General features: G+C 46.0%; 1 protein-coding gene across 2 annotated transcripts in view; it reads right to left on the bottom strand.

Moving 5' to 3' along the window:
• Positions 1-16,048, bottom strand: part of iffo2 (intermediate filament family orphan 2) — an 88,033-nt gene extending 71,985 nt beyond the window's left edge. The window contains exon 1 of one of the 2 annotated variants that reach the window (XM_062965880.1): positions 15,229-16,048. In XM_062965880.1, the coding sequence (XP_062821950.1) occupies positions 15,229-15,776 (548 nt within the window). In that variant the 5' untranslated portion in view covers positions 15,777-16,048. The remainder of the gene's footprint in view (positions 1-15,228) is intronic. The other variant, XM_062965879.1, reaches the window with a different exon arrangement.
• Positions 16,049-16,496: the final 448 nt, after the last annotated feature.

Below are 16,496 nucleotides of genomic sequence, written 5' to 3'. Positions count from 1 at the left end.
TTGGGTCCACGGAGACAACCTTCACTGTAAAAACATGTCAAGGGTTACAGTTTGTAACGTCTAGTCTTCCTTTGGAAAGCCTTGGCTGGCACTTGGGGAGATTATCAGTAGCAGAGGTTGACATCATATGCAAGGCTATCTTTGTGACTGCCGATTACAGCCCTACTGGGAGATAAGCACAAGAATGTCAGATAAGGAGGAATATGGGAGAAGCAGGGAGTGTCCGACCAAAGGAAGATCAGAAGCAATTCTCTGGAATAGTTATCTTTATGGTCATGAATGAGCCTGGGTTCCCTTAGATCCTTTAAACCTCTCACCTGTGGTGGGAATGAACCAAGCAAATGCAGTCATCCCGCTACAGCAGTGGTTCCCAACCAGTGGCCCATGGACCACCCGTGGTCCACAAGAACTAAAATATGGTCCACAGCCTCACCATTACTACACCGTTGCAACAAGAGCAAATGGTCTCATGAAACTCTCTTTTAATGCCGAGGCTTATTAAATATGGCTTTCTGTGGGCAAGCAGATGTGACTACTGGATGGCATATGTTCTGTATCAGAAACTAGAGCTGATGTGATCTATCCAATGCAATTTTCTGAATCAGCAACCCAAATAACCAAACCAAAACTGATTCATAACCCTTTTGGTACTCATGTTGGAGAGTGGTCCCTAGTAAAAAGAAAAAAAAAGAAAAAAAGAAAGAAGGTTGGGAACCACTGGTCTACATGACAACAATGGAAAAACCATGACTAGCCTTAGAGAACCCCTCTCTAGGAATTTCTAGGTCTTCCAGCACGACTCTATGGCAGACTTCATGGGAACCAAGCCACCAAATCCCACACAAAGGCCTAGAGATAAATAACATCTCTATATATATATAAAAAGGTAATGGAATCACGGCACCCGACAAAACAACTAAATTAAACACCCCACAACCTCAAAAATTGACAGCACAACCTCTCATCCACGCCTCTACATTCATACAACAAAAAGAAAAGAAAAATAAAGCAACGTGTGGCCAGGCACAGCTAGTTGTAAATAAAGTCAGATCCACAAAACCCATTTCCACTCTTCAAATGAAGACTGTGTTACAAGCGAAAGTTTACAAGCAGCAACATAAATGGTTTGCAAAGTGTGCATTGCACAAAACAAGACCACCACAAAAAATGTAACCCAGTCCAGTTGTATCCAAGACTCATCAAACTTGGAGTTTTAACAACTCAGTAACAGTTTGTTGCATCACAAACACTCTGTGTCAAAACACTTTCCATTCTATTCTCATTTCTGTTGCAACGAAACTTTATTATATATTTTTAAAAACATAAAGAGGGCTACCCAGTCAGTGGCTGGGAGCAGCTCAACCCAAACCCCAGTCAGGAAAGAGTTATAACTTTGTTGGAATTTCTTCCCATATCCAAAATCATTTGTTTTTGATTGGCCTCCACCAGGAGAACATTTGCATCTTGTTAAGAGTGATATTTTAACTTAAAAGTTGATTTAGACATTCCTCCCAGATTGCTTTTAAGCACATTTTTATTAAGTTCCTTATTTTTGGAAAACACGGCGCTTGTTAGCTTTGTCACGCTTTCCCTTTGGCAGCGATAACCTTTCCCCCCTCCCCAGCTGCAGCAAATTTGGAATAATCCGGATCCTCAACTGGACTTTATTAATCTGCCAAATCAAAGGGCAACCTGAGGAAAAGCAATTATTTCCAGCTCAACCGTTATTAACAAGTTAGTTTCTCCTCCGCCGGTCGCAAGGAAGGGCCCAGCCGCCCGAGAAAACACTCAACGTCTGGGCCAATTAAACGCAATTCTGGAACCATAATATACAAATCCACTCAAGCGCTGGAACGAAAGCGCCAGACAGAGCCATCAATGGGCTCTCCGCAGAAACTGGGAGAAAGCTGCACAAGAAATGAGACAACAGAACACTCAATAAGGGATTTTCACTATCTAAGCAGACTTTAAACCCGCCACACAGAGGTATAATTCAAACCACACACCAGGCCCTTATGGCAGGATTGGTCAACGTCACAAAGATGGGGATCGGAGCAGGCTTCGACACACACACACAGACCCTAAATGTAGCCCACCTTTCTCTCTTGGCATTGAATCAAGAGCACAACTGCCATGCCAGCCAGAAACTCACGTTTATGGGAGTCCAGTATAAACATGCTCATTATAAACTCCAACATGGCTTTGGAAGCAGGCATTTGAAAACTGATAATTGTAAACCAAGAGGTTGAGGTTTTTAATGGGATTAATTTCAAGTGTTTTTTATTGCTTTCACCAACAAAAGCAGGTTCTGTGATGTTTTTAGTGGCACAATAATAACAATAATGATAATAAAGTTGACGACAGATCCCAAATGTAGACTCTGAAAGGAAGCAGATGAAACAATGGATCCCATCCTCAGCTGCTGGAAGATCACACAGACAGACTACAAGCAGAGACATAACACCGTGGCTCAGATGATTCATAGGAACTTGTGCCACAAATACCATCTGCCTGCGACAAAGAACTGGTGGGATCACAAGCCAGAAACAGCATATAATAAGCAGCATATAAAACAGCATATAATTATTATTATTATTATTATTATTATTTTAAAAAATGAGTACGCAAAGATACTGTGGGACTTCCGAATCCAGACTGACAAAGTTCTGGAACACAACACACCAGATATCACAGTTGTGGAAAAGAAAAAGGTTGGGATCATTGATGTCGCCATCCCAAGTGACAGTCGCATTGACGAAAAACAGGAAAAACTCAGCCACTATCAGGACTTCAAGATTGAACTTCAAAGACTATGGCAGAAACCAGTACAGGTGGTCCCGGTGGTGATCGGCACATTGGGTGCCATGCCAAAAGATCTCAGCCAGCATTTGGAAACAATAGACATTGACAAAATCACGATCTGCCAACTGCAAAAGGCCACCCTACTGGGATCTGCACGCATCATCCAAAAATACATCACACAGTCCTAGACACTTGGGAAGTGTTCGACTTGTGATTTTGTGATACGAAATCCAGCATGTCTATCTTGTTTGCTGTGTCATAATAAAATAACAATAATAATAATAACGATCGTGTTAAAAAACAAAGTATGGATTGCCAATGTTGCAATCCCAGGGGAAAGCAGGATTGAGAAGAAACAACTGGAAAAGCTGACACGATACGAGGATTTAAAGATCGAATTGCCAAGACTCTGGCACAAGCCAGTCAAGGTGGTCCCAATGGTGATCGGCACAGTGGGTGCAGTGCCTCAAGACCTTGGCCTGCACTTAAACACAATCTCAGACATAGGGGAGTGTTTCTTTGCTGTATACATCCTTTACTCTGAAGTGGTTCATTTTGTGGGAGGCTTAAGACTCTTCTCATTTACCCTTCAAGCAAATGCCACTGTAAATGCAAAGGGTTCATTATGGTTTTCGTAGATTAGTGTCAGATGCTTTGGTACATATTTCAACACTTGGCGGTCCCGAAAATGATGCCTAGGAAGTTGCTACACGGGAGTATCCAGGGATCACTCTGTTTTTATCACTTTTTAAAAGTGAGGCAAGTGCTGAACCCCTCTTTCTTCTTTGCACAAACCCAAACTCTGTGTGGCTCCTTTTTGAAGCGGCCTGTTCACAGATGTTTCTTGCCAAGGCTTCATTAGCCTTCTAATACAAATCTGTTCTTTGCCGTCAACTTCACTGCAGAACAAAAAGGCCCTGGCAGAGAGAGAAGAGACTTCTCAAAACCCAGCCTTTCTTGGTGGAATTCCTGGCTCAATGAGCTTTTTTGCCTACTGCTGGGAGGAAAATCATATCATGCCGAGCCTTTTTCGGAACAGATAATTAACATTGCCCGTCATACGTTTCTAAATGCGCTCTTTGGAGACCCGCATTTGTAATGGCCACATTGGAAGCCTGGAAGGCTCAGGTTGGATTTTCAGGCTCTTTGAAACTGGTTTGTTCGTTTTGTCGAGCGTGTTTTTGTCTCCTCATAGATCCCCTTGGGAACCCTGGCAGGCTGAGCGGTCAGAAGACAGGGATATAATTAAATTAAATCAAATCAAATGTAGGCTTATGAAGCATTTTCTAGCACAATTTTTACAAAATTCCTTAACAGTTGAGGAAGCTTCAGACACAAAAGTTCTTATTTCATGGCTCAGTTCTGTGTCTTTGACATTCATTTGGTCCCACAGTGTACAGGCAGTCCCCAAATTATGAACAAAAGAGGTTCTGTAGTTGTTTTCTTAAGATGAATTTGTTTGTAAATCAGAGCAGGTACATTTGGTAAGTGTAACTCCAGACATATGTATGTATGTTACTGTTGTGCTTTTGTATGGAACTGCTGTTTGGGTTTTCCTTAGAGTACTATTGTTGTTATTATTATTAACGCCCATTACCACACATCAGATGTAATGTGGAGGCATTCCTCTCCCAGGCTCAGCTTAGGGTCCCAGAGTAGCTATCATTACTTTATATATATATATATATATATATGTGTGTGTGTGTGTGTGTGTGTGTGTGTATATATATATATACACACACACACACACACACACACCCATTGGTACACATCAGATGTAATGAGGAGGCACTCCTCTCCCAGACTCAGCTTAGGGTCCCAGAGTAGCTATTGTTATTAATATATAAATATTATTAACACCCACTGGCACACATCAGATGTAATGGAGAGGCACTCCTCTCCCAGACACAGCTTAGGGTCCCAGAATAACTATTGTTATTTATATTATTATTATTAACACCCATTGGTACCCATCAGCTGTCATGACAGCCCTCTGTCAGGACCTGCTTATTGTTATGGGGCCAAAATGAAAGGAAAACGAAAGGAAGCATGATGACTGTGTGGCTTTCATTTTTGTGTCGCCTGTTTCCTACGAAAATGTTGTCATGCATTTTGTGTAGATGAACGGGCAAAACGATAGCATGAAGGAAACAAAGGGAAATTTTCATACACATCTCTAATGTATGTATGTATCTATCTATCTATCTATATATATAAATGAGTGATGGCATCACAGCGACCAACAACACAGCAAAACTACAGGCCCCCAACCTCGAAATTTGACAACACAACCCATCATCCACGCCTCTAGGTTGATACAACAAAAAGAAAAGAAAAATAAAGTCCTAATTAGAGGGAAAGGAATAATTGTTTTTATCCAATTGCTAATCTCTGCCCACTTGGTCTCCTAGCAACCAACTCAGCCGAGGGGACAGGCAGACTTAAGCCTCTCTTAGGCCTCTTCCACAGATTATCTAATTTGTTTTTATCCAATTGCTGCCGCTCCACGCAGTCATCCCACATGACCTTGGAGGAGTCTACGGACAAGGCCGGCTCTTCGGCTTAGAAATGGAGAGAAGCACCAACCCCCAGACTCAGACACGACTGCACTTAATGTCAGGGAAAACCTTTACCCTTTACCTTAACTACCACCTATTCCTCAATACTTTATTTCCCATACCACCAGACTTCGCCACAGCAACATGTGGCCGGGCACAGCTAGTGTGTGTGTGTGTGTGTGTGTGTGTGTATATAAGCTCTGGATCACATAGGGGATCCATGTAGAGTTTGTTTTTCTGTCTGTGCCCCTGTTCATGTCCCTTAGAATCATAAAATATAGTTGAAAGAGAACGCATGGGCCATCTAGTCCAACCCCATTCTGCCATGCAGGAAAAGCACCACCAAAGTATCCCTAACAATGGCCATCCAGCCTCTGGCTAAATAATTAATAATTGGATTTTAGAAAAAATGGCTTGAGAAAAACCTCTCCAGGAATATCTCCGTCTTCCGGCACTATGGTCGACTTCCTCTGAACAGAGTCACATCAGAAGATCTAAATATTCCTAGAGAGAACAGATCGGTGGAGAATCAAATCCACAAAAGTCATAAGCACAAATGTAGAGGAATAACCATACTCCAAAGTAATGAGCTCTCTTCTAAAGGCAGTGAGGACAGATACTTGTAAAAAGACTGAACCCTCGGAAAAACAAAGAACGGGAATGATTTTTTACATGTTACGGAATAAATGTGAACTAAAATCTGCCGTGGCTTGCTGCGAATTGCTTTGGAACTACAGATGTTATTTTCACAGTCCCCAGCTCAAGCAAATGTCCTCCCTCCCCTTTTTTTTATCAGAAGCAGAAAATTAATGCCATGGTGCTTTTGCCAGAAGTCCACAAAACATTTGTCACTCTCCCGTCATAATGAGTATCCAGCCAAGGCAGGCTTTGAATCTGAATGCGTGCAACTGTTTTCACATCACTGTGAATTTCATAAGAAAGCAGACCAAGGGCAGAGGAGGAAATCAAACTGTTCCACAGAGATGGAAACAACAAAATGGGGAAATGAGAGTTGAGTGCACAGGACACTTCTATTAAAGAAACCATTTCATGTATTTTGTCGAATTGGCCAAAGATTCCAGTCTGAAAACAAAGACTGTGATCACATGTTGGGGAGTCAACCATTTCAACAAAATAAAGTACTATGGCTCCATCCTTTGAAGGAGGAAGAAGGCCACTTGAACAAAGAGCTCATTGGGTTGCTGTGAGTTTTCTGGGCGGTCTGGTCATTTTCCAAAGGAATTCTCTCCTGACGTTTCACCCTCATCTATGGCAGGCATCCTCAGATGTTGTGAGGTCTCTTGGAGACTAGGCAAGTGGGGTTTATATCCCTATGGAATAATGTCCAGGGTGGGAGAAAGAACTCTTGTCTGTTCGAGGCAAGTGTGAATGCTGCCATTGGCCACCTTGATTAGAACTGAACAGCCTTGCAGCTTCAAAGTCTGGCTGCTTCCTGACTGGGGGAATCCTTTCTTGAGAGGTGTTAGCTGGCCCTGACTCTTTCCCTGTTTTCTGAGTGTTGTTCTTTATTTACTGTCCTGATGTTATGGTTTTTTAATACTGGGAGCAAGATTTGTTTTCATTTTCATGGTTTCCTCCTTTCTGTTGAAATTGTTCACATACTTGTGGATTTCAATGGGTTCTCTGTGTTGTCTGAAAATGACTACATGAAAATGAACAAAATCTGTCTACCAGTACAGTAGAGTCTCACTTATCCAACACTCGCTTATCCAATGTTCTGGATTATCCAACGCATTTTTGTAGTCAATGTTTTCAATATATCGTGATATTTTGGTGCTAAATTCATAAATACAGTAATTACTACATAGCATTACTGCGTATTGAACTACTTTTTCTGCCAAATTTGTTGTCTAACATGATGTTTTGGTGCTTCATTTGTAAAATCATAACCTAATTTGATGTTTAATAGGCTTTCCCTTAATGCCTCCGTATTATCCAACATATTCGCTTATCCAACATTCTGCCGGCCCGTTTATGTTGGATAAGTGAGACTCTACTGTATTAAAAATACTCTAAAATCAAAGGATTCCCTCAGGCAGGAAACAGACAGGCTTTGAAGCTGCAAGGCTAACCAAGCTCACCAACTGCAACATTTGCAATTGCCTCAGACAGACAAAAGTTCTTTCTCCCACCCTGGCCAGTCCACAGATATATAAACCTCACTTGCCTCATTTCCAAAAGATCTCACAACCTCTGAGGATGCCTGCCATAGATGTGGGCAAAACGTCAGGAGAGAATGCTTCTGGAATATGGCCAGACAGCCTGAAAATCTCACAGCAACCCCACGATTCTGGCCATAAAAGATTTTGACAACACATTTCATGTATTTCGTCAAATTGACCAAAGATTCCAGTCTGAAGACAAAGACTGTGATCATATGTCAGGATGGACCACCATTTAGACAAAAATCAAGCTCCATCAAAAATCATGGCTCCATCCCTTGAAGGAGGAAGACGGCCGCTTGAACAAAGAGCTCATTATTGTTACAGTTTTTCGGAAGGAAGTCAGGCAGCCATACATGCAGCTGGCTTCCTTTTCACACCAGGAAGATATACTGTGTGAAGGCAGCAAAGGAAAAAGAAACCAATCCAGCTCAAGCCTACTTTAGTTGCAGCTTTAAAAAAGGCAAGCGTTACATTAAAACAGCTTCAGATCTGGACACCACTCTCCCCCTGCAGTGCTTGCAGGCCAAATACTGCACCACTGAGCTCATTCGTGGGAGACAGAGAGCAGAATCCTTTCTTCCGACACCGAATGTTAAAACACCGAGCAGAAAAGCAGCCGTCCCTGTGAACAGGAGACGAGATACCACCTGCCTCATCACCCCTCCTTGCTCCTGGACGGAAGGCTGCCTGGCTTTCTCTTTCTTCCCCAGCAGATTGAGGAGGACAGGTGGCATTGTGAAGGCTTTGCCTTTCCTCCCATTCAATTCCACCTTGAAATCTTAATTTTATGATGAATCACCCTTAGAAGCAGAGTCTGTCCCCGATGCTGTAGCTCCAGGTCCTCCGACATTTTGCACAGACATCTCAGGGGAAGATACCTTGACACTCTCTGTGTCATGGGTTCTAAATCACCCATTTCTTCCCACATGCTCTCTTTCTCTCTCTCAATCCCTAGCCCTCCTTTTCCCTTTGCACACAAGCTCCGGGCCTTGACTCTCCATATTGTTCTCAGACATGCAACGCGCAACACAGGATTTAAGCTTTCCCCATCAGCTCCCGCTCATCCCACGTGCCCCCCGCGAAGCCACACAATCCTATTGAGGAGACGAGTCAAGGCCCGCTTCCATAAATCCGCCGAATTGATTAACCTGCTGTTTCAACAGCTCAGCATTAATTCCTGCTCAATACAGCATCCCGTCTCCCTGCCTTTGGGGCCTGGCTGTGTCTTCTGCAGCGAAGGGACAAGGCTGCAGAGCCACAGCAGACAGCCCACAAAAAGGCACACAGGCCCTTGGAGAGATGGAAAAAAGACATGGGATATTCCCATCACAACACAGTGACAACCTATTATTTATGAGGCCGACCCCAGAGGCCATCTGTCCTCCTTTGTCCCTTCTCTGACTCCCCCTCTCTACCTATTCTCGTTCTATTGCTTGGAGGCAAGACTATATTTTCACACACACAGTTCCCTTGTCTTGGCCTTCAAATTATAATATTCTATACATACAAGAGTGAAAACATGTCTGCATTTGTGTAGATGGGCATCCACTTACACCAGGGGGTCCCCAAACTAAGGATGCGGCCTTCCAAGGTTATTTACCTGGCCCCCTCCCTCAGTTTTAGACTTAGGCTCGCCCAAAGTCTGAAATGACTTGAAGTTGCACAACAACAACAATCCTAATTAACTTGACTGTCTCATCGGCCAGAAGAAGGCCCACACTTCCCATTGAAATCCTGAAGTTGGTTAAAATTGTTTTCATTTTAAAATATTGTATTGTTTGGAATTTTTTTTTGCACTACAAATAAGACATGTGCAGTGTGCATAGGAATTTGTCCGTAGATTTTTTTCAAATGTCTGAAGGATTGTGGACCAGCCCTCTGCTTAAAAAGTTAGAGCGTGACTTACACAGACAAGCTCCTACTTCCAGAAACAGCTATAGCTCCCACTGCACAAGAGACACCAGTGGCCCTCCCTTCAATGACATGGCAGGTTATAGCAAGCGCCATGAACATGTCCAAAAGCCCTGCCAAAGTATAGTGCCCACCACAAAGTGAAGGCTTTCGTACAGGGCCAATTTAATCCTAGATTTTCTGTTTTTCCTCCACCTTATTCTCTCCACTGGTCTGGAATTTGCATGATCCCGCCCACTGCCTCTCCCATAACCCTTTCCTACTCTTTTCTATGGCACACAGCAAACAGAGGAATTGATCAGCAACTGAACATACTGGGGAGAGAGGTTTGGGGATAATTCAAAATGATTTATAGGAGTTGTAGGGACTGGGATGTATAGTTCACTTGCAATCTAACAGCATTCTGATCTCCACCAATGATAGACCTGGATCTCACTTGAAACACAGAACTCCCCTGACCAAGAAAAAATACTGAAAAAGCAGTTCAATACACAGTAACGTTATCTAATTACTGTATTTACAAATTTAGCACCAAAACATCACAATGTCTTGAAAATATTGACTACATAAACCCTGACTAGGCAGACTGCGTTGGATAATTCAGAATGTTGGATAAGTGAGATTCTACTGTATATATCATTATATTGTACTATATTATGCCACAACATATATAATACACTACCAGTACACTGTATAATATACTGTACCATATCATAAGTTGTAGTATATACCTCTTTCCTCTCCACTACCAAGCCCCCAAGGAGTCACTTCCTGCTCTATTGGCAACCAGGGGGGACAGTAAGGAAATCGCAAAAGGGCCACTCTACCTCATAAACACACACAGTCCCTTTGTGCCACTTCTCTGCCCCCACAACCCTCCATTCTCCAAATATAAGCTAAAAGATACAAAGAGACAACAGCCGGCATTCTATGACTGTCTGCCTCTCTGTTACTAAACAGGAAACCTTTGCCTAACTGTCCCTGTGTTCTAAGAAATGCTGCATTATTCACTAGTTACATCCCACCCTGTCTGACTCCTGGGTCTGTCATTATGCTCCATTGACATTGATAAGCAACCCTCATCTCCACCTTTTCCTCGCCTCTCTTCCAGCCTGCCCTCATTTCCCCACTCTGTGATGGATTGCTTTTTGCTTCGGGACTTTACGCTGCAATGTGCTTCTGAATAAGAAATGCACAGCATCACCTTGCGTGAGATCATCCCAGGCGCTGGGCACTTGAGGACAGAGACATGCTAAATCAGAGTGCAGCTCCTTTGACTTTTTTACTTCTCTTATCCCATCCCATGACGCAACCCCCACACTCTGCAACATGCCTCTTCTCTAGTCACTCATGTCCTTCTCTTGTCTTTCTCCTCCATCCTGGTTCAATATCCCTTTATGGATCGGCACATGTTTATTTAATGACTACCCCCACATTCTTTCTAGCCCATACTTGCCTTCTTTATGCACACACTTCCTCCCTGCAATCCTATCCTCCGCCTGATCCCCTGTCATTCATTTCCTCCCCTTACTCAGCCTTTCCTTACATTGATTCCTTTTCATTCTCACAAACCACTGCCCTTCCCCACTCCTGTGAGCCTACTTCCTCCAAGCATTCCTACCCAAGCATTCTTCCTCCAAGCATTCATATCTGAACCACTATATGGTTCAGATATGAGGATGGCACCTTCACCATTTGGAGCCATGGAGAAGAAGAACTCAACAGGTTCCTGGACCATTTCAACAGCACCCACCCAAACATCCCATTCACCATTTGGAGCCATGGAGAAGAAGAACTCAACAAGTTCCTGGACCACCTCAACAGCACCCACCCAAACATCCCATTCACCATTTGGAGCCATGGAGGAGGAGAACTCAACAAGTTCCTGGACCACCCCAACAGCACCCACCCAAACATCCCATTCACCATTGAAAAAGAAAATGAAGGAAAACTGCAATTTCTAGATATCCTAGTCAGCTGCAAACCCAATCCACAATTGCACCATGCTGTTTACAGAAAACCTACACACACCCGGATAGATATCACCCAGGTCCAACCATCACCCAGGTCAAAAAAGAAGCACATTCAAAGCCCTGGCAGACCATGTAAAAAGAAACTGCGAAGCCCACCTCCTCCAAGGTGAACTGAACCACCTAAACTGGGCTCTCCAGGCCAATGGAGACTCCACCTCAGACATCAGAAGGCCAAGAACAAGCCACGAAGGTCAAGACAAAAATCCACCCAGAGGAAAAGTGTTCATATTAAGGGAACAACGACAGGGGGAAGCTGATAAAGAAACACAACCTACAAACTATCTACAGAACCACCAAGGAAATCCAACAAATGCTATGTTCAGCCAAGGACAAGAGAGATCCTCTCACCTCTGCAGGAGTCTGCCGTATACCATGCAGCTGTGGACAAGTCTAGATAGAGACCACCAAATGTAGCAGTATTGCCCAAACACAAATCTAGGAACACAAAAGGCACTGCAGAGTAACTCTATCAGAGAAGTTAGCCATAGCAGGGCACTTGAGGGACCAACCTGGACACAGCATATTATTTGAGAACACAGAAATGTGGGACCACTCTAACAACCACCATGTCAGACAGGGAAGCCATTAAAATCCACAAGCATGTGGACAACTTCAACAGAAAGGAGATCATGAAAATGGACAAAATCTGGTTCCCAGTATTAAAAAAAACTCTAAAATCAGAAGAGTAAATAAAGAAAAACACTTAGAAAAGAGAGGAATTCCAGTTAGGAAACAATTAGAACCAGCTAACACCTTCCAACAAAGGATCCCCCCCCCAAGCAGTAAGCAGCCAGGCTTTGGAGCTGCAAGGCAATTCAATGGCAATCAAGGTGGCCAATGGCAACATTCACACTTGCCTCCAACAGACAGAGTACTTTCTTCCACCCTGGACATTATTCCACAGATATCGAAACCCTACTTGCCTAGTTTCCATCAGACCTTACAACCTCTGAGGATGCCTGCCACAGATGCAAGCAAAATGTCAGGAGAGAATGCTTCTGGCAAACATGGCCAGACAGCCCAGAGAACTCGCAGCAATTCAGTGATTCTGGCCATGAAAGCCTTTGACAACACATGCCTATCCACTTTCCACATTTCGTTCATTCCGTTCCCTGTGTGTGTTTATATGTGCCTTCAAGCTGCCCATTGACAAATAAGTCTCCCATGACATCCATGAGGTTTTCTTAGACAATGAATCCTCAGAAGAACTTTTGCTAAGTCCAAGGAAGCTCTCAGCATGCCCACCAACCGATACTTGTGTTAACTGTCTTACAGAAAGGAAAGAATGTGCAGACCACAATCTGAGAAAAACACATCTAGCTCTGAGATCAAGGGGTGCAAGGAACATCTTCCAAGATCTGGCAAGTAAAAAGACTAAGTTGTGTGGCCCCCTTTTAACCTCTGAAGTCAATTTCCCAAAAGAGGCTCAGAGGCAAGATGAAATGCACAGATTTTACTTTGCAAAATAGAGACTTGCGGGTAGCAGCATGAAAGTAAGTTCCACCATGAATGAAGTTTCACGTGGGATTCTTATAGTTTTGCAGGAACAATTTCACACCCCTAAGCATCCTTCTGTTCTGGTACCTTTGATCAGTAGTTTTATCAACAGTTCAAGTGAGCAAATTCCCCAATTACAGTAATTCAATATATCAACATACCAGCTGGATTTCCTGAGTCTTGTTTGAAGCTTTCATTTGGTTAAATCAACCAAGAAATCAAAATACATCAAAATGCCATTTCTAATTCCTTCATCTAGGACTGCTGTCTCTAAAGTTTTATTGCCCTGCTTGTGGCGATTGCTGTTTATTGCTGGATTCTGTTTCCTTGCTTGTGTTTTCATTGCCCCGTCTGCCTCTGTTTCCTCATGGAAGATTCATCAATTGGTTCCTTCTAACATCAAAGATTATTTATTTTATCAAACTCACTCTTCATACCATTGCTATTTATGAATCAGATTAAATCAGGTGTGTGTCCCTTGTCCCCATCACAAGGAAGGCCCGAAGCCATTCCCTTCTCCCCGCTCCACAGCTCAATAGCCATTTCACAAGGCCCCTGGACCACGCCAAAGAAGACAAATCCCATCCGTGTCAGTCTAATTATATTTATTAGCAGCAGCAGCTCTCCCATGTGAAGTTAACAAGTATTTAATCCATCTCCCAACCGTTGCTGGGCTATTAGGAACTGTGGGAGTGGAAGTCCAAAATACCTGGAGGGAGGGCCGAAGTTGGCCCATGCCCATTCCCAATGGCCTCTCCCATCCCAAAGGCCCATGCCCATTCCCTATCCCATTAGACCCGTCTTCCCAATAGGGGTCCCCCACCCCTTCCCATCAGCTTGCCCCATCCTTCTGCACCCCCATATTCCCATTCCCAATGGAGTCCCCAATGCCTTTCCTAGAGGTCGCCTTGCACCTTTCCCATTTATAATCCCAACGGACTCATCTTTCCCATCTTCCCCTTCCAATAGGGGCCGACCCTTCCCAATGGCCTTTCCCATCCCTCTGCACCCCTATATTCACATTCCCAATGGACTCTCCCATTCCTTTGAATCCCCCATATTCCCATTCCCTATGGACTCTCCCATTCCTTTGCACAGACAACCCATTCCCAATCACAACAGACTCTCCCTGTCTTATCTTCCCTTTTGTCACGGGCTCCCAATAGGGGTGGACTCTTAAAGGGCCCGTACCCCGGTTCCCAATGGCCTCCCACCCCTGTGAACCCCCCTATTCCCTTTCACGTTGGCCTCTCCCCTCTTAAAGGGGCGCACACTCCTTCCCACCCAGTGAACCCCCCTATTCCCCTTTCCATTGGCCTCCCCCTCTTAAAGGGGCTGCATCCCCCTTCCCAGTAGACTCTCCCACCCTTTACACCCCCATATTCCCATTCCCAACAGACTCTCCCTGCGTTATCCTCCTCTTTGTCCCTATGGGGGTGGACTCTTAAAGGGGCGACACACCCCTTCCCACCCAGTGAACCCCCCTATACCCCTTCCCATTGAACTCTCCCTCTTAAAGGGCCCGCACCCCGCTTTCCAATGGCCTCTCTCTTCCACCCCTGTGCACCCCCATATTCCCTTTCCCATTGGACTCCCACTCTTAAAGGGGCCGCATCCCCCTTCCCAATGGCCTTTCCCATCCCTCTGCACCCCAATTTCCCTTTCCCATTGGCGTCCTCTCTTAAAGGGGCCACACACCCCTTCCCACCCAGTGAACCCCCATATTCCCCTTTCCATTGGACTCCCCCTCTTAAAGGGGCCGTATCCCCCTTCCCAGTGGACTCTCCCACCCTTTACACTCCCATATGCTCTTCCTGCGTGATCTTTACCCTTTGTCAAGGGCTCCTAATAGGGATGGACTCTTAAAGGGGCCACACACCCCTTCCCAATGGCCTTCCACACCTCTGGGCCCCCTATTCCCCTTCCCATGGGACCCCCCTCCCTCTTTAAAGGGCCACACACCCCTTCCCACTGGCCTCTCCCTCTTAAAGGGGCCGCACCCCCCTTCCCAATGGCCTTCCATTCCCCTTCCCATGGGACCCCCTCCCTCTTTAAAGGGCCACACACCCCTTCCCACTGGCCTCTCCCTCTTAAAGGGGCCGCACCCCCCTTCCCAATGGCCTTCCATTCCCCTTCCCATGGGACTCCCCTCCCTCTTTAAAGGGCCACACACCCCTTCCCACCCCTCCCCTCCCCCTTAAAGGGCCCGCAGGCCCCTCCCAATGACCCCTCTCCCCCTACCTCCTCTTGTAGTCGTCCCTCTCGCGCTTGACTTTGCCGAGGACGTTGTAGAGGGCGCGGATCTCGGGGGTGATGGTGTCGATCTGGACGCCGACGCCGTCGGGGTGGAGCCAGGAGACGCCGGGCCCGCGCAGCGTCTCCCCGGAGCGGCGCCCCTCGCGCTGGTAGCTCCAGATGGTGCCCGGGAGGCGGCTGTGGGCCGAGGCGGCGGAGGGCGGCGGGTGGGAGTGCGAGTGCGGCAGCGAGGGCGCCGGGGGTAACGGCAGGGGCAGAGCAGGCGCCGGCGAGGGGGGCAGGGGGTCGGTCTGCACGGCCTGGTGCCTCGGGAAGCGCCGGTAGCGCAGCCTCCGCTCGCCCAGGTCCTGCGCCGCCGCCAGCTGCTTCTCCAGGAGCCGGTTCCGCCGCTCCAGCTCGTGCACCTTGGCCAGGAAGCACCGGAAGCGCACATTGAGGCCTTTTAAGAGGTACAGGTTGGAGCCCAGGTCGTTCCTCAGCGCCGAGGTCGCGCCGGGGCCCTCCTCCTCGCCGCCCCGCACCGAGTGCAGCATCGTCCCGCTCGTCAATAACACACTTCTACCTCAAAAGACGCGGAGAACGGCCCAACCGCCATCCTGAGGCGTTTCAGTAACACATTTTACCTCAGAAAATACGAATAACGGCCCAACCGCCATCCTGAGGCGTTTCAATAACACACTTTTACCTCACGAGACGCGAATAACGGCCCAACCGTCGTCCTGAGGGGTTTCGCGCATGCGCGGCGAGCAGGAGATGCTTCCTCCGCAGCGCCTGCCGGCAGAATGAATCCACTTCCGCTGCAAAGGCGGATGCGCTCGCTCTTCAAAAGATAAAAGGCGGGGCTTGTTAAAAACCACGCCCCCTTTCGTTGGCCTTTCCTTCAAAGCTTGGGCGGGGCTTGCTAGAAACCACGCCTCCTGTTGCCGAAAGGATGCTTGCTCTCGCTTTAGATGGGGCGGGGATTTTGAAAACCACGCCCCCTAAAAACCACGCCCCCTGCCGCGGGAAGAATGTGCTCTTTTGAGGAAAGGATGCTGCTGTCCATCACAGGATAGGGGCGGGGCTTACTTGAAAACAACGCCTCCTCCTGATATAAGGGACGCTATCCTTCAAAGGCGGGGGGCGTGGCTTGCTAGAAACCACGCCTACTCCTGATAGAAGGATTTTATTTTTCTTTTCTTTTTGTTGTATGAACGTAGAGGCATGGATGAGGGGTTGTGCTGCCAAGTTTAGTGTTTCTGGGATGTGCAGTT

This window comes from Anolis carolinensis, unplaced genomic scaffold (assembly GCF_035594765.1).
Source record: "Anolis carolinensis isolate JA03-04 unplaced genomic scaffold, rAnoCar3.1.pri scaffold_15, whole genome shotgun sequence".
NCBI classification, from domain to species: Eukaryota; Metazoa; Chordata; class Lepidosauria; order Squamata; family Dactyloidae; genus Anolis; species Anolis carolinensis.
This window is presented reverse-complemented; position numbering and strand designations above follow the sequence as displayed.